This window comes from Tarenaya hassleriana, unplaced genomic scaffold (genome assembly GCF_000463585.1).
Source record: "Tarenaya hassleriana unplaced genomic scaffold, ASM46358v1 Cleome1, whole genome shotgun sequence".
In the NCBI taxonomy this organism is placed as follows: Eukaryota; Viridiplantae; Streptophyta; class Magnoliopsida; order Brassicales; family Cleomaceae; genus Tarenaya; species Tarenaya hassleriana.
The window spans coordinates 4,624,859-4,649,689 of record NW_010960187.1 but is presented as its reverse complement, the minus strand read 5'-3'; the positions used below and the strand labels follow the sequence as shown (position 1 = coordinate 4,649,689).

Sequence of the window (24,831 nt, the reverse complement as noted above, 5' to 3'; positions counted from 1 at the left end):
AAAAGGCCCAAAATAAGAGGAATGGTTGTAACTAGCCACGTGTCACCTTGTTAACTAATTCTATAATTTTTTTCCCTTTCACGACTATTTTGGTTATTAAAATACTGCAAAATTTAACAAAGTGGGGTTTTTTTAAAAATCAGCTACCAATTTAATTTCATAAAAAAACCTTTGTGATAAGGCCAAATATACCATATCACATATGTAAAATTCTGAATTATTGTTTATACAGACTTGTAAAACATAGATAAAAGATATAACAACAATAAACTTTTTTTGAAAAAAGGGGAAAAGCTTGTTTGGAAAACTCATCTAAAGGCTTTGCCATCTCTTAAAATTAACAAATATTAAGAACATACTAATTAATAATGATAAAAAAAATATATATTGGCAGACTTGAAAGGTTTTGTTGCTGCTGAATCTTGTTAGCCATGTCTAAAGATCTTTTACCGTATCACTCACTCATTTGCACCGTAAATACCAATATATATATATTGTGATTTTTGGTAATCATAGGTGATGGAAAATTTTACTTGCGGAACAGTAATGAATCGGAATTGTAGGGTATTAAAATTTTAGTTACAGGATTTTATTTATTTTGATAACAATCGTGGAAAAAATATATTTTTTGTTTAATTTTTTTAGCCGCGATTCCTTTGGTCACACATGCAACAATTTTGTCCAAACAAAATCACATTCGGCTTCGTTAAAATCTCCGGAACTTATTTTGGATACAACCTGATGTGCATCGTCTTCAGCTTTCACATGCCCACGAATAAACAAACGTGCTATATGTGAACTATATATATAGCCCAACAGTTGGTAGTCCAGTGGCTGAGAGGTGACAAAGTCATCATCGAAATCATGGGTTCGATTTCACTGGTGGAGAAGGATGTAATTTCTAGATCAAAATGGTCTATATACAAAGGATGATCCCAAGCCTAGAATGGATGTAGATATATATATATATATATATTCCTCTCTTCTTTGAGGAGGCAATGCATGTGAGAGTGACACTAAAGATGATATTAATTTTGTTAATCACTGCTTAATCTTAACTAATTAAGCCGTTCGTTGTTACATTGACTTCTCATGTGATGAGGGCTCGTGCGTGAATCATGAGGATACATAGTGCCGATATCAAACCTAATATATAATATTTGAATATATACCACAATTAATACTACAGTATTATATTAATTATACATATATGTCTTGAAGCATCCCAATATTATCATAGGCACCGTCAATTTGAATACCAGCAATGAATTTAATAAATACCTAAATTACAAGGGTTTTCATTCTGCAGTTAATTAGGTAATTAATTAGATTAACGAAGCTAGATTAAATTCTATGATTTACAGTTAAACATACCATTATACGCTTAGTCGGATGGTTGGTTCGTAACATATAATTTATTATAGAATCCTTTTAAAATAAATATAGTACAATTAAATCGAGTAGATGATTTCACAATTTATGATACTAAAATGAAGGGAAAATCCCATATTCTCCCACAAATTTTCGAAAAAGTTCTAATTTCCTATACCAATTTTTAATTTGATAAAAAACTACACCGGATTTCAAATATTTCCAAATTTTCACACAAAATCTTAAAATGTGTTGCAATTTCCTCCATATCCGTAAACGACGTTAATTTCTGTCAATTTTAATGCTCACGTGATATGTTACGTCACACAGATTTCGCCAAATCATCATATTTTACCAAATCATCATGTCACGTTAGAAAATAAATAAAAAATAAAATAAAATAAAAATTTTCAGAATTTTTTTTAAAAAACTAATAAAATGAATATAGTGTATGAATGTGAATATGTATGTAGATGTATATATGTATATGTATATAATTGTGTATAGATATAAAAATGTGTATGTATGTATATGTAATTTTTTATTTTATTTTTTAAAAATAAATTTTAAAATTCTGTAATTTTTTTAAAGTTTTTTTAAAAAATTGTGTACATATGTAAAAGTGTGTATATATACAAATGTATAAGTGTGTGTATATATATGTATATAATTATATATGTAGATGTATATATGTGCGTACATGTATATGTATATAATCGTGTATAGATATAAAAGTGTGTATATATGTATATGTAATTTTTTATTTTATTATTTTTTAAAATTTTGTAATTTTTTATTTCATTTTATTATTATTTTTAAAAATTCTTAAAATTTTTATTTTATTTTATTTTTTATTTATTTTCTGACATGACATGATGATTTGACGAAATGTGACGATTTGACGAAATCTGTGTGACATGATATAGCACGTCAACATTAAAATTGACGGAACTTAACGTCGTTTATGAATACGGGAGAAATTGTACACATTTTAAAATTTTGTATGGTAATTTAGAAATATTTAAAATTCGGTGAATTTTTCATCAAATTAAAAATTGGTATAAAAAATTAGAACTTTATCGAAAATTTGTGGGGATATGGATTTTCCCTAAAATGAATTTCAAATGGTATTACACGTTGTATGCATATGCGCGTACGTAGCTTCTATGGGCCATTACTGCTTTTCGGCTGTATGAATCACCATATCGGGCTCTTATTTATCAGCCCACTTGTGGCCCATATATGCGCCCACACGTGGCCCATTTATGGCCCAAAATCTTTCTCTCCCCCTCCCCCGGGTTTTGCCCTTTCGCCACTTCTTCCGAACATGGCCCAAATCTCTCTCTCCCCCCCCCCTCCGTTTCGTCGTCATCGTTGTCCGGAAGAGCTTCCACGCCCGGAAACTTCAGTACCCGGACTTACTGCTGGAGAAATCGGAGGTTGCATTCTCTGATCGGCATTTGCTCGAACGCTTGTGTTCAGCCTTGTCTAGAAAGTCTCTAGATTTTGTGCAATGCAATAAGCTCGTCCCTGATTTGTCGCCTTCTGAATTCGATAGGTTGTCTCTGGACGTTCGATCCATTGAGTTTTTTCCGCCTGGCCTCTGATACGTTTAGTTTCTCCTTCAGCCTTCGTTTGTATTGTTTATTGATAGGTCTGTTGCTTTTTTCGAATCAGCTATTGTGACAGACGAGTCGAGATTGCGAGTTCGTGCTTTGATCCGGAACGTGGTTGTACATAACACGCTGATTAAAAGGGCTTATGAGACTCGGAAGCATGATCAAAACTGTTGAGATTAAGGGATTCCATGGTTTCAAAGGGGTTAACCGCCGCATCAGTGATATATAATTCGCTCATAAAGGGATATGGCAAGAGCGGAGAAGCAGATAATGCGGAGCTCCTCTTGAAGGAAATGCTATCGATGGGTTTAAATGTGAACCAGGGCTCCTACACATCTGTCATTTCGTTGTTCTGCAAGAAATCCATGTTTGATTCAGCACTGTGCTACTGAGAAATTTGAGAACTGATGGTAAACAGCTTACGGCGTTGTTTTATGGACTCTGTAAGCACGGTAAGCACTCAGAGGCAGTTGAACTTTGGACTTCTAAGGAAGAGTTTTGTTTTAAATGTGCAGACTTCAAATGCTTTGCTTGATGGTCGTTGTAAAGCTGGAAACATGAATGAAGCCTTAGGATTCACAAGGAGATATTAGAATGTGGTTTTGCATCGGATACATCGCCTTATAACTTTTTGATTGGGGAATATTGCAGGCAGAGGAATTTGGTAGATGCTTTTATGTTCTTTGAGAAATTGGTTGAGAAAGGAGTCAAAGGACTTAAGCCCGACATTCCTACTTACAATTTGTTGATATGAGGGGAGGGGGCTGCTTCGTATGGATGAGATAGAGGAGGCGGTAAACCTCTGCGGTGAATGTAAACGGCATGGTCTTGTTCCAAGTTTTCATACATAGTATATGATGATAGATGGCTATTGTAAAGCTGGAAATACAGATGAGGTTGGGGAAGCGGATGTTGAATCCAACCCATAATAGCAGGCTATTGATCCGAGCAGGCTTTAGACGGCAATCTTAATAACACAGGTAATATAGAGCTGTGCCTTTCCAACAACAATGACTTGTTCTGTCCATATCCCCAGCTTCTTTCCTGCCTTCATGAATCATCTTATTGATCTATTTTCTTTTTGTGATTTCTATACATGCTGCGGCTTTGTGGCCTTTTGTATCTTATCTTCTTCGATTGCTGTTATCGTTTGCTTATTTGCTTGGTGAAGATGCTTATACGCCTTGATGAGAACACTTTTTTTTTTTAATCGTGTACAAAGTATTTAAGTGTATCGGGAGAGCACTGTTCGTTTATTTTGTCAATGAGTAGGGCTCTAGGTAACATGTCCATCCTGTTTCTCCTGATTTTGTGACATAATTGGTGTTGTAGGAATTCCCTGCTCTCACATAAACTCAGCTTGTATCTAACTCCATGCCCTGAAGAGACAAGCTTTGGCCATGGACAGATAGATCCTCAGTTGCAGCATCTGATAAAAGATCACACATTGGCCAAGGAGCAGTCAGCATTTTTTCACAGTTCACAAAGTAAGTAACCTACCAAAAACCTGTGCAATCATTTATGTTTCTGTTCTTTATTTAGCCTGGACCGGTTCGTTCTGTTGTCGCGTGATTTGCAGGACGTAAAACCGGTGTTCATAGGAGTTGTTTTAGACCAATCACAGGATGAGACACATTGCCATTCTTCAGCATGGTGTTTGGAAAGAGCAGTTGTTTCAGATCTTCAGACTGGTTGGTATCAGCTCTGGACATAGATTTCCTGTCCACAGCGTTGACAGACACAAAACCCTAATCTTTATAAACTAAGGACCCCTCAGTGAAAGCACTGCCTTTCATACGTTTAACTCCCAAATTTCACCGGATGAAGAAATTGTTGAGAAACCACAGAATTGTTGTGGCCAGTGTTTCGAGCTTTCATATTCACTATTCAGTGCGCCTTAGAATTGGCTCTTCCTGCTCACAAGACTTGCATTATTCACACGTTCTTTCCAAAACAGATATAAAAAACAAACAACATTACATCGAAACTCGAATTGATCGTGTGTGTATATGCGTGGATGTTAGGAAATCAGACCCCATGTTCCAAACTAAGATTGCATGTGCGGCCCAAGTTTCTTTATTTGTCGAGACAAATGCTTTCATCGAAGCCTGTCATAAAGTGGCGCACTGCAACTGCCATAAATGTCTCTTTACAGTTATCTTCACTTGCATTTGGTTAATTTGGGCTTCTCTTATCTGGTTTTTCCAATTTAATTAGAAAAAAACTGTATTTATTCGGTTTTCTTATATTGGTTTTGGTTTGTTTTAGGTTTTGTTTCCATTGAATGCTTATATTTATGGAGATTTTTGTTCGTCTTTTTTTTAAGTATTGTTTGATATTCTCATATTTGGTTCGAATTCGGTTCAGATTAACTTGGTTTTAAGAACATCTTACTTGATCGGTGTTCAGATCAAACTCGGTCCATACCACGATCATTTTGTATTATTCGATTCAATTTGGTTTTATGTTACCGAACCGAAATATAATCAACCCTGTTAATACCTCTACTCAAGCACAAAGGAGCACTATTATGCATGTGGAGTGGACGAACAATTTTCACATTCCATGCTTGATTATAATAAGAAATTGATGGGAATGCATTGCCATGACAATCCACATTCTATCGTTTTCTTTGTTCTTTTCTCGTTTTCAGTTAGATGTGGCTTTCAAGGGGGCAAATCACACTGTAAAATTTTGGTCCAACAAATATTGGTATTATGGTATATATGTGTCTATAACATGGAGCTCAAACGGTGACTAATGTAACATATTCATATATTATCCAACCATTTATTAGAAAACACTGAGAGTATGATATCTCAACAGAATGTGTGAAAGCGATACCAAAGGTAATTTTTTTTGTATAAGTTGGAAAACATGTCCTACAGTCTTTTGGGTCGGATCCCGAAACGTCTCACAACCCTATCCGAATGGTTGAACGAATGACACAGCATCGCAGACAGTAAACTCTCACGACCCTACGCAACAGCCGGCAAGTCATGCAGATCAGGTAAACCAGTCGAAACTGACCAGAAAAAACTTGTCATCAAGGAATCGAACCCAACTTGTCTCTCTGCTCTCTCTGCTCCTTTCAGCTCAGGCCATTACACCTTTCAATCATTTGCATTCATATTGATTCAGTACCAAAACTTTTTTAAAATAAAAATCTTTAGGATCCATAATGATGAGGTGGCACCGACGACGTCTAAGAAAATAAGTAGAATATAAACTTTGCATGTGGAGATGCACCCAAACACATCATCATAGGTTCCACCGAGAAAGTGATGGAGCTCCATTTTTTTTTTGTTTTTGGATTTCTGTGGTTAATATAATTAATTATAGTACGAAATTTTACATCATTTTCTCTTTCATTTTTCGTTTTCAATTTGATGTTATCTCTACGTACATGTACATGTACATACACGCCACATATTTTTTATTTCTTAACGTAAAAGAAATAAATACGATATACAAAAATTTCATACCACTACATTTGTTATATATAAAACTAGTAAAATAATCTGTAAACTAACAAATCCTCATACAGATATCTCCAATTTTGTTGAAGGGATTACCAAATCATCCTCGTGGCCAGAGAGTTCGATCAGTTTCCATGCAAAACTCAAGGTTCTTAGAGATTTTCCAAAACGTCACGTGATATAGGGATTATTTCTCTCCAATAATCTTTCAGTAAACGTTTACATATTTACGTTTAATCATTTAGATATAATCAGAATAATTAGTAGTACCTAGATATATAATACTCTATTTAAGAAAAACGTATTATGTGCTATATCATTGAAAATCGCTAAGATTATATATATATATATATATATATATATATATATCTGAGTTGGAAGTACAGTACGGAGGTGGCGAGGCGTTGGATCAAAGTGTAAATGATGGCATATGGGAGTTAGCTTGATCTCGAGGGTGAAAAAGAACACTCAGAGCCGTTGCCGGTACCAATGTGGTCCAATCCCAATTGCCTTTCAAATTCTTTAATGTCTTTATGTTTTTGTCTCTCTCCCTCATACCTTGGAAATTCAGCCATTACTGCTTGTGTGTGTGTGTATGTATATGTGTGTGAATATATATAGCAACGGAGCATAGTGCAAGAGCAGTTCAAAGATAAAATCAGTCACCACATATATCCTCTGAAGCAATTACTCTCTCTAAACATGGCAACTCAATTCATCAACCTCGCTCAATTTCGCAAACCCGAAACCCTAAACGCCACTCATAAGATACTACACAAGAACAGCAAGCCCTTATCCTTCAAATCCGTACGTGGAAACACAGGTTCAACTACCCATCACCATGATCAACATATCATACATCATCATCATCATCACCCCGATCTATCGGTCACAGAACATCATCCATTCCCGCCGTCGGAAGAAGGGCATCCGACAAAAGACAGGAAGAAGAAGGCAAAGAAGAGAAAGAGCAAAGGTGGTAATAAGTACGGAGAATGGGGAGGGGAAGTTGCTCGGATAACCTTGTGGTGGTACATGAAATCTTCCATAAGATACATACTTATGAAGGCGAGAGCGTTTTACAACGAGTTTTCCTGTGATGCCACCACTTACGACGATGAATCCAAGTTGGCAATGCATTTTGCCGGAGGGAAAGGCACCGCCATGATGGTCGTCGATCCGTATTTTGCTATTCCTGTTCTGCCCCCCAACATTTAATCTTCCAATTAGTTATAAGCAAAAAAAATTAAGTAAATTATATATAATTAATGTTGTCTCCCATGTAATTAAGATCCATGTGGCGTACGCACATTATCACGAAATGACATTATGTATATGTATGTATTAATATATGTGTGTGTAAATGTTATATAAGATCCAAAACCCAGATGTAATGGGCCTGTTTGTATTTAAAACAAGCCCAAATATTTGAGCCCATCGGCCTCTTTCACATTCATCGAAGCCCAACAACCCAAAAATAACTAACTAAATAAACCGAGGTATGAATTATGGGTGTGATTACGTTTTATTGGATCTGCGACTGTAATCTTATATTATGCGTGGTTCCTATAAATCTTCGGGCGGTGATGAACCAACACGAAGGCTTCAAGAATGTGATATTTAAATATGTACAATTTCTCATAAAGTCACACTTTTTTTTGTATATTAAAATTTAAACCGTAATCTAATTTATTCAATCATGGAGGACTTGACCATGATTAATAATTCCGACATATATTAAATTATGATAATAATAATTGGATTAAGTATTATTTGTCTGTGTTAGGTCTAAGTTTATTGGTTATGCAATCATGGGATTGGGCTAATTGGTTAGATGCAAAATGTTGTTAGCTTAAGCGGACAAACCCACATGGAAGATGTTTCCTAATCACATCATTTTTATTCAGTTCTTACCTCCACAGATTAACGTCTCTCATTTTTTAATAATAAATTATGAAAAATCACAGAAGTCTAGACTTGAAATATCAATATTTCTATCTCCATGCAGTTGGAAAATTATTTTTATATTCCTAAATAAATATATGTGCACCTAATTGTTCCATTCCATCTCTCTCTCTTTCTTTTCAATTTATGAAAATTTAAAGGCCACATTAATTGATGAAAACAACGTTACATAAAAATAAAAACAACTTAAAAAAGGAATATAACATTTTGATCCCTCAATTTAAATGCTTATAGCTTGAATGCCTCAAACTAATGATTTGCTCTAAACTTTATAACGGCCGTACAAATTTTACCGCTACAATCCTTCGATGGATTCAACGGTATGACAGTTCAGCACGCAAATTCCACAACTATATGTATATATATAGTCCAAATAATGTGTATTACTTAGAAAATATTAGTGTGGTAATTTGTATGGAATTCTTTCTATTATAATCTTAACCACTTGGCAAGTTGCACCACACAATCAATTTGTGAATATGATATTTGCCACTATTACTAATAGTCTATTAGTATTTGTTGTCTTTTTAAGTCAAACTAATACGCTAACTCCATAATTAGATCATCATATCTAAAAATACTATATATATATATACACATATTAAACGCTAACGTTGAACCAACAAAATACTGAATGAAAATTATATAGGAAATATTTACCTTACCTTCACTAACCCTAAAGCAAATTATTTCCTTGATGTGAAATTCTCTAAAACATGTATGTGTGTGTGTATATATATATATATATAATATAAGGTTTGCAAATATAATAAAAAATAAATATATTTTTCCCGATATATAATTAAGGTTTTGAAAATTCAAGTGGAATAGACTAACAAAAGCGATTCAATTTGGAAGATAATGGGTCTTATCTTGAAACGCTAATGGCCAAGTAGACCTAATTAAAGGGTTTGGCCAAACTCTTCTATCAAAACCTATTCCTCATTTTCATGTCATTTCAAGTCAATGTTACGTATTCCATTTCTTCTTTGCATTGATTGGTTGGACATCATTTTAGAGGACCGATTTTATCAAACTGATTTTGAAATTTTTTGGACTTCATATGGTAATCGGATAACGATCTACGTGATCGTTAATATGATCATTATCCATCAACATATGAGGAAAATCATCTTGTCATATTTAGATTTCTATATAAGAGACACTTAGAAATTGTATTATGAAAAAGGTTAATATTGACTCAAGTGGGGCAGTCTTATTAAATTCGCATAGACATATTTCCTACAAGAAATTAAATTCTAAGTTAGATCTCTCCGTACACATCACATTTGGCAACGACTCCCTTGATCACAAAATTATATTTCCTAACTTTAGTATTGAATTTTCGTAGCCAAGTATAGAAAGTTTCAATAAATCGTTATAACATAAATATAGTATCATCTGAGTTATTCGCATAAAGTTGTTGGAAGGTTTGATAATATATATTATTGTTATGTATTATTATTTAATTATATTTATATATATAATATATTAAAAAACGCTACCAAAAACTGAATTTATTTATTTAAACTCAGATTTATCAAATAACAAATGGTTCGATAGAAAGGGACAAAATTCCGGAACAAAACATCAACCGCTCGTTGGTTGTGGAACGCGTAACTCGCAAGCCGATAAGATTCGTTACATTTCAACCAACGCCTTCACCGGTCCGACCGGGCTGGACACGCTATCCCATCTTTCCACATTCCAATGGCACCCCTTTTTATTGTAGTATTCCAAATTACCCCTCTTATTTACTTTCGTTGCATTTCAACCCTCCAAACCAGACTGCATCGCCGATTTAAGATTTGATGATGTGATAATACCCTGTCAGCTTATTCGTAATTGGACCACCGAAATGTAATATATTTTTAAAAAAATATATAAACCCTTTTGGTACCCTTCTGATTTATGTATGTTATTTGGATTGAGAAACCGAATATTCCATTTAGCTGGTATACTAGTATTAAAATGAGCAAGAAATTATAAGAAATGAATGGTCTTTTAGATCATAAAAGCGTGAGGGAGGTGCATAGTCACAAATATAATGGGAGGGGGTCAATATGTAAAGATAAAATCATAAAGAGGAATTTCATAAATTTTCCTTTTACATATATATGTATATATATTTACACCACCGTCGCTTGTTTTTCACTCATTTTTCAATTTCCTTTTTTTTATTATTATTTTGCGAACAAACGAACGAATCAGTGTCGGCTCTTGGGCTCCCAAAATAGCGTAGACCTGACAAAAACATTGCACGTCGGATCCAATCGCTACTTCCTTTAAAACGCGCGTTCAACAAACGCTATTCCGGGAACAGTCTCGGTCCTCTCTTTCTCGGTCTCGCTTCGCTCCACTATTGCGCGGGATCGCTTCTTCGGCCAATGCGCTGAACTGGGTTGCCGTCAGAATTGCGTTTAGAGGTCGAGATCATTGCGGGTTGCAAGAACTGCGTTCTCAGGTAAGGGCGTTTTCACTAGTTCATCGTCTCTCCCTTCCTTGCGCGTTGGCTGCAGAAACTTTCTCTCCAAGAAAGATTGTTGTTCCGCTTTAAGTGAATCGGCGAATGATGCATATCTAGATTGCCCAGGTTCCATGCTCGTCGATGATACGTAGAGGGAAAAGGCTTTGATTTTACCCAAATGGGCTTTGTTTATCGTTTAAAATTTTTCAATGGGAGCTCATTTTTTAAAATCCCCAGCTGTTTTTTGGTTCAGATGGTGCTCAAAACTGAAGCAGAAAATCTAATGCCATGGCAAGAGATATCGGAGAAATTTGAGAAGATTACTTAATATTACATAATATTTAGATTTGGTTTTATTTCTATATTTTAGATATAAAGAAGATATCGATATTTCGTGATATAATCTTCTCAAAATTTTTCCATATGTCTTGATAATAAGGAGTAGTGATGTTAACATGAAGTTCTGGTCTTAATCCAGATTTGTCTAGTTCTGTGTTGTTTCTTCTGCATCGTGGGTTCTTGTGTTTAAAATACTATAATGGCAGCAAAAATGTCTTTTTTTTTCAGTATTTCATTGGTGCTTCAGTCGTGATGCATTCATTTAGGGGTGAATTTCACCACAAGTATTTACTCATCGTTTGTTTTTTTTGGCCAGAATGGTAGACGCAAGATTCAAGCAATGGTTGATTCTTTTGGTGTGTTTGGTCGTGGTGTTAAGCGCAGAAGCGCTATTTGTCGACATTACATATGTCCAAAAAGCCGTTGCCAAAGGGGCTGGTGAGATACGTTATTTCAAATCATCCTTCCTATTCGTTTTCCAGTCATGAAGATTGTGTTTCGTGTAGAAATCTGGTGTTGAATCTGTGTTTATGAATCTATTTCTGCGGCAGTTTGCTTGGACGGCAGTCCTCCAGCTTATCATCTGGACCGGGGTTCTGGTACGGGGATCAACAACTGGTTGATACAGCTCGAGGTTCATTCTTTTTCCGCGTAAATGTTCCGGAGTCCTAATTTTTCAAAACTTGTTTATTTTTAACTAACGCATGCCCACATATCCAAACTTGTTGGCATTGGTTGTCAGCTATCTGAGGTGATTTAGTTGAGGGCTATGTGAATGGAAGAGTTGTATTTAGATTCTCACGTTTATATCGAGCTCTGGATAACGAGCTCTGACGTATTCGGATTCTAAATTGAGTGTTTTGGACGCGTAGGGAGGAGGATGGTGCAATAACGTAACCAATTGTGTTGCTCGAATGCGTACTCACTTAGGATCGTCTAAACAGATGGCAAAGCAGATTGCTTTCTCGGCCATACTCAGCAACAGGAGGCAATACAATCCAGGTATGAAATGGTTCTTCGGGTTCATCCATGAAGGCTGAGGTGTCATCTTTCTAAGATTTTCGGTTTTGGGTTTTTGAAACTGCAGATTTCTACAATTGGAATAGGGTGAAAATCAGATACTGTGACGGGTCATCATTCACTGGTGATGTGCAAACTGTCGATCCTGTAAGTTTCGAAGAGATAAACATAAGAATGTTTTGTGATTAAGGTGGAAGAAGAGTGCTTCCTTATTTGTTAATCGGATGGTGATATGATCAGGACACTAATCTTCACTTCAGAGGTGGTCGGGTTTGGCTAGCTGTCATGGAGGATCTGCTAGCTAAGGGCATGAGAAATGCCGAGAATGTGAGTTTTATCGCTATTTTCTGTCAGTCTGGACTGCTTTCTTCTTCTTTTTTGTTTCCTAGATCTTGAAGATGATGTCTAAACGTTGCTAAACTATGGCAGGCTGTTCTGTCTGGCTGTTCGGCCGGTGGGTTAGCTTCGATGTTGCATTGTGACAGCTTCCGAGCTCTCCTACCAATGGGTTCCAAAGTAAAATGTATTTCAGATGCCGGGTTTTTTGTGAATACGTGAGGCCATTACCTCTCTACAAAAAAGCTTTATAAACCAGAAGTTATATCTCCTTGTGTGCAACTTTCTTACACGATCTGACAATCGAAATCTCTTGTCTGTTTCAGAAGGGATGTTTCTGGAGCTGAATACATCAGAGAATACTTTAAAGATGTGGTTACCCTTCATGTAAGCTTACAAGATTTTCTTTCTAGTTACAAGTTGGGTCCATGTATTGGAATATGGGGACACTTATGACTTGTTTTTCAGGGATCTGCAAAAAATTTACCGCTTTCATGCACATCAAGGTTAAACCCTGCATTGGTAAGCTTTCGATTTTGAGGAGGGTTTCTCTTCAAACCCTTTGTGTTTGTTTTTACTGACCAGAGCTTAGGAAATGACAGTGCTTCTTCCCGCAATATGTGGCTCAGCACATCCGAACTCCTCTTTTCGTTCTTAACGCAGCTTACGACTCCTGGCAGGTACTTCTTGGTTTCGTTGCGTCATTCAAGAGCGGATTTTGTTATTCGTTTTGCTCGCATGATTAACATCAGATATCTTTGAGATGTCGAAGTGAAATTTCTGATCCTGAATGCTTCCTTCCTCAGATAAAGAACATCCTGGCTCCTCGAGCTGCGGATCCTAATGGAAAATGGCAAAGCTGTCAACTTGACATAAAGAATTGCCAGCCGAACCAACTTAAAGTCATGCAAGGTGAGCCTCGAAACCAAAAGCCACCTGAATTGCTTAGAAAAATGGCGGAAAGGCTGAAATGTTCCGAGATATTAAAGACTAGCATTTCGGGTTTTCTTCAGATTTCAGGTTAGAGTTCTTGAGCGCGGTCATAGGCCTCGGGAAATCTTCATCCAGAGGGATGTTCATCGACTCATGCTACGCTCATTGCCAAACCGAATCCCAAACATCTTGGTTCTGGCCGGACTCTCCCCGTCTAGACAGAGTGGTAACATCATCAAACTCTTCTCCAAATCTTGAAACATCTAACATCAAAACTCTTACAATCAACACATTCTCCTAATCTTTTTTTTATTATTTGATGAGCAGACAATAGCAAAGGCTGTTGGAGATTGGGTTTATGACAGAACATTGTTCCAGAAGATAGATTGCCCTTACCCTTGCAACCCCACTTGCCACAACCGGGTTTTTGCCCCTCAAGATTCTCCACCGTTATAGATGATGATGCTGATTCGCATATATACATAGAGAGTAAGATTTCTAGGTTTTAGTTATACAGAAGAAAAAGGTGTGATTGATCAAAGTTTTAAGAATAAGCAGACAGAGAGCAATTCTTCGGCACTCGCCCTTCGTGTGCTGCTTGCTCTGTTTCTCTTCCCATTCATAACGTGTAGTGACACAATCTATTTGATTATTTGTCCCAATCGAATAATGTCATATTCTTTCTCAGCCATATCTTTTTCGTCTCTTTAATATCAGTTACCACGTTTTTTTTTTTAAATTAAGCATCCCAATTGTATGGACACGCGCGCGCGTGTGTGTGTATGTATGTAGAGAGAGAGAGAGCTAGATGGATGATTACTGGATGGATAACGTTCATGATGTTACAGGTTGATGCTGAAAATGTCACCTTCATGCCAAAAATTCATAAATACACAACTACGAACCAAACACAAGTAGTTGTCTTAAAAAATACATTAACTATTACCAGATGTAGTTTTCGTGTTTCATTAAAAATCCCAAATTCAGATATATAATTTTATTTTGATTATCAGTCATATGCAAACTAAATCACTTGACCCATAAATTTATTCTTCGAATAAAACTGTATGAGCGGCAAAATTATTATAAAAGTTTATGTCAACACAGTCAGAACCCATATGCTGTCTGTCTGCTACGCGGTTTCGAGTCCATCATTCTGCCGATAATATAAAATAGAAACAAAAATAATTGAAAATCCGTCAAAGTTGCAGCGGAGATTTCCTTCGTTGTAGAACGATTTTGTTAGCATAATAATTCAAATAAAATTTTATATTATATAACGACGAATGATGTAAAACAGCAGCTTCCGCGTTCCGGTTCGGTGCATTTGGACCACCGACGCTCTCGAAGACGCCTCACCCACTTTTTTCAAAAAAGTCTCTTTCAGTGTGCCCCTCTCTTGTTAAACATATTCTTTTAGTAAATTATTTTTTATATATATTTTTAATCTAATAAGATTATTATATAAATCGAGGTACATATATACAGATAGGTGGTGCAATTATAATAATAATATAAGGTTTTTAAGGTTTAAGATTATTAAATAAAGACAAGTAGATAGAGAGACATCGTAGTTTCTGTGACGTTGCCCGTTGGATGACACTCGTGAACTGGCAGAATCTACTCACTCACACACGCTATGCCCTCTCCATATGCCCCCCTTTTTTTAGCGTAATTAAAGCAAAAGAACCTTACTAAAATTAATAAATACAAAAATAAAACTTTTTTATATAAAAAAACACGTGGATTCCCCTATATAATAGAGACGAGAGAGGCACGGCTTCTAAGGGCTTCCAAAGCTTTACTCATTTCACGTAAAGAGCCAAAAAAAAAACTCCACTTTTTTTTTTGTAAGAAAAGAAGAATCTGAAGGGCACCATTGTCACAAGGTAAGCTTTGTTCTTCAGTTCTTATCTCTTTTGATTTATACCTTGATGATTCAGAGAGGAGAAATGAAGTAATAATCTCTTAATTTATAGTATATCAAAACATTTATTTATATGCTTATTCAATATATCGTGCGATATATAAACTCCATTTTTTTTTGTAATATGATTTCAAATCCCATGGTGTTATTATTAAAATGTTAGATGGATTTCATTGAAATTAAGAACCTTATATTTGGTTGATCTTTCTGACTTTTAAGTTATTTATTTGGTTGATCTTTCTGGCTTTAAGATCCTATCTGGGCTTAAAGTTTAACAGTTTCGTAGAGTTTAGATCGAAGGTTATTTTTGGAAAGTCACTAGATTTTCAATGGTCTGCTCTGCTGCTGCGGTCCTATAGATCGAATATTATACAGCAGGACATAGGATACCCATTTTAGCCGTCCCAACACCTTCAAATTAGTGAAATTACTGTTCCTAGTGCCTAGGGTTTGAAGGTTATTTTTGGAAAATACATAATATCTTCAGCTACCTACCGTTCATATAGATTTGATATGAATGGGCACCCCCTGAAGAAGCCTTATTGGGTATTTAGAGTAAATTCAATTATTTAATTAATAATAATAATAATAATAATAATAATAGTAATAACGAAATAATCATGGTTTGGTGGACTATACACCGTCAGCAAATTATTACAGTGAAAGAAAGCTTGTCTGGAAAAAGTTATAACGGGAAAAAGATTTAAAACACGCACATGGATTGGTCACTTTGTTCATGGCTTTTTCTCACGTATGTTCTGAATTTTCTATTTAATAATCTACGGTCCCGATGCATTTCTTTATTTAAATTGAAAAAAAAGCTTCTCTTTTTTTTTTGGTTTATTTTAAGCCTCGCTTCAAGTGGGCCCATGACAAGATTTCAAGAAAACGTTCTTGGATTAATAATTCATTGTACCACATCAATAATGTTGGAGATCCGACAAGATCTCGCGATCCATTTGATGTGGAAGAAAACTAATATTACCAAAAAATGTTATAATGTATGATTGAATCATCGTTACTACTACTAAAATAAAACATCAAATTTAAAAAAATATATATAAACACGTGAGCTAATTAAAATGATGAGATTGTTTGTACAGAATGGGAAGGCAAAATCAATGGTGGGCAAGTGTGATAGTGTTAGCATTGGTAGCGATCGGAGCCGGAGCCGTCCCGATCACATATCTCAACAGCGCCGTCGCCAGAGGAGCCGGTACGATCCAAATACATAAATTTTTCTGATTAACTGAATTCTTATGGTTGATCATACATATCCTTTACGGAAGAGCTATTGTACATTTACATATAACCATTTTTTATATAAAAAATATATATTGTCCATATTTCGAAAATGGGGTTTATTTAATTATTTTCTCTATTATTAAAGTTTGTCTCTTTTGTTTCCACGTCTTGTAGTGTGTTTGGATGGGAGTCCACCGGCTTACCATTTCGACAAGGGGTTTGGCTCAGGGGTGAATAACTGGATCGTTCACATGGAGGTGCTTATAATAACAAATCTTAGATATATGAATGCTGCTTTATTGAACTTTGAATTTCTCTGTTTGGGTATGCCTTGCATTATTTGTTGAATACTTAGAAACAATAGTAGATACGAATGAGGGTCGTATAATTTATTGAACTTTAATTATTATTTTTTAAAAAATTGGGTTGGGATGTGGTAATGTGAATGTCTAGGGAGGAGGATGGTGCAATGACATAGCGTCATGCAGCGAGCGTAAGAACACGATGAAGGGTTCGTCCAAGCTCATGAACAAGGATTTCGGCTTCTCCGGAATCTTGGGCAGCCAACAGAGCACCAATCCAGGTTCGTTAATATATATGTTTCCCATAATATGTTTCCATGATCCTGTCTCTTGGAACTGATATGGTTGGATTTCATGTGAGCTTTCAGATTTCGACAAGGGGTTTGGCTCAGGGGTGAATAACTGGATCGTTCACATGGAGGTGCTTATAATAACAAATCTTAGATATATGAATGCTGCTTTATTGAACTTTGAATTTCTCTGTTTGGGTATGCCTTGCATTATTTGTTGAATACTTAGAAACAATAGTAGATACGAATGAGGGTCGTATAATTTATTGAACTTTAATTATTATTTTTTAAAAAATTGGGTTGGGATGTGGTAATGTGAATGTCTAGGGAGGAGGATGGTGCAATGACATAGCGTCATGCAGCGAGCGTAAGAACACGATGAAGGGTTCGTCCAAGCTCATGAACAAGGATTTCGGCTTCTCCGGAATCTTGGGCAGCCAACAGAGCACCAATCCAGGTTCGTTAATATATATGTTTCCCATAATATGTTTCCATGATCCTGTCTCTTGGAACTGATATGGTTGGATTTCATGTGAGCTTTCAGATTTCTACAACTGGAACAGAATCAAAGTACGGTACTGTGACGGATCTTCATTCACCGGCGACGTTGAGGCCGTTAATCCGGTATATATAACCATTCAATCATTTAGATCGTGTCGGTCCATATTGTCTACCTTCTCCAATAGAGTTTTATATAATGGATTCAACTTTTTCAGTCGAACAAACTGTTCTTCCGAGGAGCCCGAGTTTGGCGTGCGGTGATCGATGATCTCATGGCAAAGGGAATGAACAAGGCTCAAAATGTAATATATCCATATTCAAACACCATGCACAAAACATTTCTCTTAAACGTATTAAATCTTTTCACCATTTAAATATATCCTTTTGAGTATAGTATTAACCTTAAAAGGTCTTAAAAAAATTTCAGGCGATACTTTCGGGTTGTTCAGCTGGAGCATTGGCCGCCATTCTGCACTGCGACCAGTTCCATGCCATTCTTCCTCGTACAGCCAAGGTTAAGTGTGTGTCCGATGCCGGTTACTTCATCCACGGGTACTATTCTAATCCATACGAATATTTCATACGATAATATACCTGCAATTCATTCGTACGAATATTTATTCATATGCTTTATTCATATTGTGTTTCTTGTAACAGGAAGGATATTACAGGTGGATCATATATCGAATCTTATTACAGTAAAGTCGTCGCTTTGCACGTATGTTTCCTTTGATGTGATTCTCTAGGGTTTTGAGGTATGTCTCTGGTCGTTGCTAATGTTATAAAGTTACTTGCTCCAGGGATCTGCAAAAACCCTACCTGTTTCTTGCACCTCAAGGATGAAACCCGAGCTCGTATGTTCATCTCCATGATATTTTTTTCACGTCTATCGACGATCAACGACACCAAACGGTTCATATTTGAACTTTTGTTTTGTTTTGCAGTGTTTCTTCCCGCAATACGTGGTTCCTTCCATGAGAACTCCGCTGTTCGTCGTGAACGCCGCTTTCGATTCATGGCAGGTTAGTTCTTATGTTATACGTACATATATAGATACAATATCCAAAGGGCAATATTTTTTGGTTCTGTATATGATTATTGATGAAATATATGAATTTTGCCAGATCAAGAACGTTTTGGCCCCGAGTGCTGTGGATAAACGTAAAGAGTGGAAGGACTGCAAGCTCGACCTGAAGAAATGCACGCCCGCTCAGCTCCGAACCGTTCAAGGTAATTAACTGAGTACCGAAATTGTGTTTTCGGGTTAACATGGGAGAATTTGACTAAACCGAATTTGAACCGAACCGGTTGGGTAATATAATATCAGGGTTCCGGGATCAGATATTGCGTGCATTGGCTCCGGTTCACAGCACGACGTCGAGAGGGCTGTTCTTGGACTCGTGCCATGCTCATTGCCAAGGCGGGAGCGCCGCCTCCTGGTCCGGCTCCAAAGGCCCCTCCGTCGGTAACACGGTAATTAATTAAATATTTAGAATAATTTTTTTATATATATGCAAAAAAAAAACCCTCGTTTCTTTTATAACAAGGTTATTAAATTCTGGTTTTCTTTTTTAAAAAATCGGATCCTCTATTATACTGGTCTGAGGTTAGAATTTCCAATATATATTTTTGGTTACAAATTTGATTTTGTCAGATAATATGGTACGTTTTTAAAAAATTTCAGAAAATTGCGAAGGCCGTTGGGGACTGGTTTTATGACAGAAGCCCGTTCCAGAAGACTGACTGTCCGACATACCCATGCAACCCCACTTGTCCCGCTGTTTCCTCCGAGGACTAATATTTTATTTTAATTTTATGAAATTCGAGGACTAATATTGTTATTATGATCGTCGTTGTTTTTGTTATTGTTTGATATTTAAATTGTATGTGTGGCCGTAACAATTTTCTAAAGTTCATCACTTGGACGGAATAATGTTATATGTAACCAACCAACGAATAAATATCAATGTCAGCTTCTGAGGTTTTAAAGGTACGTACGAGCTTGGTGCTCGGTAGCTCATCAGATAGAATCCGACAAAAACAAGAAAGATACGTCGCTAAACATCTAATCGAATCCGCGTACACTACACCAACCCAACAAATGAAGATATTCCAAGATACGATATATATATATATATATATATATACAAGTGAAATAAGTGTTTGGAATGAAATTTTTCATTTGATTTTTTGATATACTATTAGAAATTAGGTGTTTCATGCATGTGGATTGTGTTTATATGAATTTTGAATTTTTTTAAATTTTTTCGCATATTGGATTTTGTAACAACAATCTTTGAAATATCGATAATATTTGTGGGGATGACATTTTTCTTTTGTGTAGATTACGTTCTAGATTCTAGCTGTATTATATTATGGTAATATAATGGGAAGAACAATAAATAACTTACTAGCAAAATGTGAAAATTAGTTTTTTTTTTCATGAACGTCACTTGTTTTAGGAAAAAAATTGTTAAAATAGTTTTCAACAGTAAATCATATCTCGATTTATTTAACTCATTGATTAGCAATACTTGGAGTTTCCAAATTTTACTATAGCCAACAATAAAAAGCTCCCGAATTTCCATGAGCTAGTAATCTCATTTTTTTTGGAATAATAAATAATCTTAGCTACAGCTTTATACTTCTGTTTAGCTGATTCTGTCTCTTGATTTCTGGTGGAGAAAATCAAATTCACCCACCCCTGCCAGCACACAGTTTATCAATAGAGTTTACGTTTAACCAATATATATATATATATATATATATATATATAATATTTTACAAAATATATGTATATATAAAAATAAGGTGGAATTTTTTCGATAAGAATATAATAAAAGTCAAATCAATGATGGAACGATTGAGCCGAAAAGGTCAAACAAATAGAAATATTAGGCTGTTCGGCAGCAGCTCCTGTTCGGTGCACTTGGAATTGGATCACCGACACTCCCTAAGACAAGACACCTCTATTACAGTACTCACATTAAACTATTTTTTTTATAACCAGGATGATTCCCGTATCTTCAGTCCTACTACATTCATCCTAGGTCTGAGACAAGTTTTTGTATATGGACCATTTTGATTCAGAAATTACATCCCTCCCCACCAATAGAATCGAACCCAAGACCTTGAAGATGACTTTGTCATCTCTCACCCAATGGACCACCAATGTTGAGTCACATTAAACTATCTTAATGTCCACAAGAGTAATATAAGCATTTATCATAAAAAAATTGATCGGTTGGTAGATGGAAATCTTGTATCATAATTTTTTTTTTAAGATTTAAAATAGATTTTTTTGTAAGTATCTGAATTCCATCCAATTCGTAATTTCCGTGTACATGAGGAATATCTCTTTGACCCACTATATCACAGAGATGTTGCCAGCGGTTAAAACGTTATTATTATTATTTAAATATAATTATCTTTTAAATTTGAATCATTTTTACACTGGAATCTGAAGTCTCGAGGTGAAAAAGATACATTATTTTAGCAACTAAAAGCAAGATATTGTCTCTATAACTCTGTTTGGATTATTTTATCCATTGGTTTCTAATTTGCGAGATAGTATTATATATTATAAATAATGAAGTAAATCATAAATTGAAATTTGAAACGAGGGGCTTCTTTATAGAAAAGCTTTTCGGATTATAGCTAATAAAAGGGGTTACCACTTGACAACATTATTAAAAATTATATTGAAAACTGAAACATATGCATACAATGCAATTTAATGTGGCATTAAGTATAGACCCTATACACATTATTGTTTCTTCTATCACCTTGACTTTTGAATATTTCTATCTATTTATTAATATGATATAGATATATAAGAATTTTAGAGATATTCAACAATTTTATTATATTTGTATTTGATTTCGAATAAAAATGAATTTTAATTTTTTTACTGATTATTCAGATTTTGAATATTTAAACGAATTACTAGACATATGTGGATATTGATAACCGAATTTACTAAAAAAAGTTAAAAAAATCGGATTTTTAATAAGTATTAAGAATATTTTTCTATTTTTTGTAATATTTCTAAACAGTAGATATTGTATACATTTAACCAAATTCCATCCATTTTTAAATGTCTTTTTGCGTATTGATAATATTTTATTTTAAAGAAATAGAAAAAAAATTATTTTTTTAGTAAATAAACGTGTGGACCCGTTAGCTGTAGTTATATAATAGGGACGATGAGGCCCGGCTGCTTCTAAGAGCTTCCAAAACTTACTCTTTTGCAGAAACCTAAATCTCTCTTTTACCCCAAAAATAGGAAATAAATCCTCCATTTTTTCACTAAGAAAGAAGAATTCGAAGGGCACCATTGTCACAAGGTAAGCTTAATTTCTTCTGATGAAATATTATCTCTTTGATGATTTAGAATATCTTTTTCAGTCCTTTTATTATGCTTTTAGACTATTCTGAGCAGTGAGAAGATACACACACACATACAGACATATATATACATATAGTGAGAAGATACACACACATACATATATATATATATATCAAGTTACTGCTGGTATATTCTCTCTTTAACCATTGTTGTTGTTGATTATCATGATGTTTTGAATTTCATTGACGTACGAACCTTATAATATATGTTTCCTTTTCTTCGTATCAGAATCATTATTTTTTTTATCTGGTTTGATGATCTATCGATCCCTGAGAATGTAATCTGGAAAATTTTGGAAAATATTACCACTGAAGGCTTGGGCTTGAAATTACTACAGTGCTAGGTTTTGAGGGCTATTTTTGGAAAATAACACAATTTATTTCTTCAGCCACTATTCATGCAGATCGGATACGAATAGAGGTGGACCCTGAAAGCAGTATATCGTTTAAATAATCGATAACCACACGTGTCACGTTATAATATAAGCGATGAATTATGGATCGGCGGACTAAACGTTCTGGCAAATTTATTACAGCCAACTACATCTTGTCGGGAAAAAGTAATGACGTCGTTAAAAAAAAAATTACGCACATGCACGGATCAGTCATTTCGGGAAAAAAAAGTTATGAAAAATTTATATTATTTATTTAAAATTACCTCATTATCAATTTATAATAACAGCTATATCATTTTATATTTCGTGTAATTTTTCTGGAGCCATTCCAACATCTGGTTCATGGGCAATTACAAAACAAAATCACCGATATTGGATCTACTGTTCATTACAATTTGCCGATAAAATTTTATTAGAGATATCCGACAATATCTCGTGATGCATTTGATGTGGAGCAAAAACGCAATGTTACAGAAAAAAAATGTTCAGTAATGAGTAGTGATAATATATGATGGAATCATCATCACTACTAGTAAAATTAAATGAAACATCAAAATCAAAACAATATTTAGCTAAAAATAATGGTGAGATTAATGGGTTTGCAGAGAATGGGGAGACAACAGCAATGGCGGTCAATTGTGGTCGTGTTGGCATTGTTGATGATCGGAGCCGGAGCCGTTCCCATCACATATCTCGACAGCGCCGTTGCCAAAGGCGCCGGTACTCTTAATTTTTTCTTCATTTTATTCAACGGTCCATTTTGCATTATTAAAAAATACAAATTATTGTCTGCCAATATTTGTTGAATTATGGGATTCGTTATAAATTTATTTCCGTTTTTCTTAATATTTAATCGCAGTGTGTTTGGATGGGAGTCCACCGGCTTACCATTTCGACAAGGGGTCTGGTTCGGGCGTGAATAATTGGATCGTTCACATGGAGGTACTTATAATTATAACAAATCCTGGACATGCGAATGCTGTTTTATTGACCTTCGAATTTCTCTTTTTTTTTTTTTGTGGGATATGGAATTATGGATGTCTAGGGAGGAGGATGGTGCAATGACATAGCGTCATGCAGCGAGCGTAAGAACACGATGAAGGGTTCGTCCAAATTCATGAACAAAGACTTCGGCTTCTCCGGAATCTTGGGCAGCAAACAGAGCTCCAATCCAGGTCCATTATTAGATCTCATCAGTCACATTCCTTTGATTTTTTCCCCATAACATGTTTCCATGATCCTGTTTTCTTGGAGCTGATGATATGGTTGGATTTCATGTGAGCTTTCAGATTTCTACAACTGGAACAGAATCAAAGTACGGTACTGTGACGGATCTTCATTCACCGGCGATGTTGAGGCCGTTAATCCGGTATATATAACCATTCAATCATTCAGATCGTGTCAGTCCATATTGTCTACGTTCTCCAATATATAGAGTTTATATAATGGATTCAACTTTTTCAGTCTAACAAACTGTTCTTCCGAGGAGCCCGAGTGTGGCGTGCGGTGATCGATGATCTCATGGCAAAGGGAATGAACAAGGCCCAAAATGTAATATATCCATCTTCATTTACTATATCAACAACCATTTTCCTCCTTGTATTTTCCAATATCTGGTTATGTTTTTGAGCATTGAATTAATAAATTTATATATATATATATTCAGGCCATACTTTCGGGTTGTTCGGCTGGAGCATTGGCCGCGATTTTGCACTGCGACCAGTTCCGTGCCATTCTTCCCTCTTCCGCCAATGTTAAGTGTGTTTCCGACGCCGGTTACTTCATCCACGGGTACGAATTCTAATCCGAACCACCAAAAATATGTATCAAAAACTCGATATGATATATATATATACTCATAAAAGTTTCTTGTAAATTAATTAACAGGAAGGATATCTCAGGAGGATCATACATCGAATCTTATTACAGTAAAGTCGTCGCTTTGCATGTATACATTCGTTTCCTCTCTTTCATCTGAGTTTCAAGTTATGTCTGGTCATTAATCCAAAGGGAGATACAATAATGTGTCCAGGGATCTGCCAAGGGCCTGCCTGAGTCTTGCACCTCCACCACGAAACCCGAGCTCGTACGTTTTTTATTTTGAGCATTTTCACTTATATATCGATCGAAATCTATTACAACAAAAAAAAAATCGACGATATTAAATGGTTCGAGTTCATGTTTTGCAGTGTTTCTTCCCGCAATACGTGGCTCCATCCATGCGAACACCGCTCT

General features: G+C 35.4%; 4 protein-coding genes and 1 long non-coding RNA gene across 9 annotated transcripts in view; all 5 read left to right on the top strand.

The window, feature by feature from the left end:
• Positions 1-2,730: 2,730 nt before the first annotated feature.
• On the top strand, positions 2,731-4,876 carry LOC104811282. 3 transcript variants are annotated; one of them, XR_771426.1, is made up of 4 exons: positions 2,731-2,929; positions 3,049-3,970; positions 4,323-4,477; positions 4,570-4,876. It is a non-coding gene; the product is annotated as an uncharacterized LOC104811282 (long non-coding RNA). The 3 variants fall into 3 exon arrangements; XR_771425.1 differs by having other exon boundaries at positions 2,731-3,442; positions 3,642-3,970; XR_771424.1 differs by having other exon boundaries at positions 2,731-3,970.
• Positions 4,877-6,948: 2,072 nt separating this feature from the next.
• On the top strand, positions 6,949-7,925 carry LOC104811271. The gene has a single exon (XM_010537938.2). The coding sequence runs from the start codon at positions 7,172-7,174 to the stop codon at positions 7,685-7,687; it is 516 nt and encodes a 171-aa protein (XP_010536240.1). The 5' UTR covers positions 6,949-7,171; the 3' UTR covers positions 7,688-7,925.
• A 2,553-nt stretch (positions 7,926-10,478) lies between these two features.
• On the top strand, positions 10,479-14,240 carry LOC104811259 (pectin acetylesterase 8-like). Of its 2 annotated transcripts, none has more exons than XM_010537926.2 (13): positions 10,479-10,898; positions 11,557-11,678; positions 11,792-11,891; positions 12,113-12,242; positions 12,328-12,407; positions 12,501-12,587; positions 12,690-12,814; positions 12,923-12,983; positions 13,065-13,118; positions 13,199-13,276; positions 13,403-13,508; positions 13,610-13,755; positions 13,857-14,240. In XM_010537926.2, exons 2-13 carry the CDS (start codon positions 11,581-11,583, stop codon positions 13,983-13,985), a joined length of 1,194 nt encoding a protein of 397 aa, XP_010536228.1. In that variant the 5' UTR covers positions 10,479-10,898; positions 11,557-11,580; the 3' UTR covers positions 13,986-14,240. The 2 variants fall into 2 exon arrangements, with proteins under 2 accessions (XP_010536228.1, XP_010536220.1); XM_010537918.2 differs by having other exon boundaries at positions 10,541-10,898; positions 11,792-11,874.
• Positions 14,241-15,308: 1,068 nt separating this feature from the next.
• On the top strand, positions 15,309-19,787 carry LOC104811235 (pectin acetylesterase 7). Of its 2 annotated transcripts, XM_010537887.2 has the most exons (13): positions 15,309-15,418; positions 16,560-16,672; positions 16,876-16,958; positions 17,155-17,284; positions 17,838-17,917; positions 18,010-18,096; positions 18,222-18,346; positions 18,452-18,512; positions 18,595-18,648; positions 18,739-18,816; positions 18,919-19,024; positions 19,122-19,267; positions 19,479-19,787. In XM_010537887.2, exons 2-13 carry the CDS (start codon positions 16,561-16,563, stop codon positions 19,590-19,592), a joined length of 1,176 nt encoding a protein of 391 aa, XP_010536189.1. In that variant the 5' UTR covers positions 15,309-15,418; position 16,560; the 3' UTR covers positions 19,593-19,787. The 2 variants fall into 2 exon arrangements, with proteins under 2 accessions (XP_010536189.1, XP_010536197.1); XM_010537895.1 differs by lacking the exons at positions 15,309-15,418; positions 16,560-16,672; positions 16,876-16,958; positions 17,155-17,284 and adding exons at positions 17,368-17,424; positions 17,621-17,750.
• A 2,223-nt stretch (positions 19,788-22,010) lies between these two features.
• The window catches only part of LOC104811251 (pectin acetylesterase 7-like), a 3,878-nt gene continuing 1,057 nt past the window's right edge, over positions 22,011-24,831 (top strand). The window contains exons 1-10 of the mRNA XM_010537908.1: positions 22,011-22,140; positions 23,202-23,316; positions 23,456-23,538; positions 23,642-23,771; positions 23,886-23,965; positions 24,061-24,147; positions 24,263-24,387; positions 24,484-24,544; positions 24,629-24,682; positions 24,786-24,825. Of these exons, the coding sequence (XP_010536210.1) occupies positions 23,205-23,316; positions 23,456-23,538; positions 23,642-23,771; positions 23,886-23,965; positions 24,061-24,147; positions 24,263-24,387; positions 24,484-24,544; positions 24,629-24,682; positions 24,786-24,825 (772 nt within the window). The 5' untranslated portion in view covers positions 22,011-22,140; positions 23,202-23,204. The remainder of the gene's footprint in view (positions 22,141-23,201; positions 23,317-23,455; positions 23,539-23,641; positions 23,772-23,885; positions 23,966-24,060; positions 24,148-24,262; positions 24,388-24,483; positions 24,545-24,628; positions 24,683-24,785; positions 24,826-24,831) is intronic.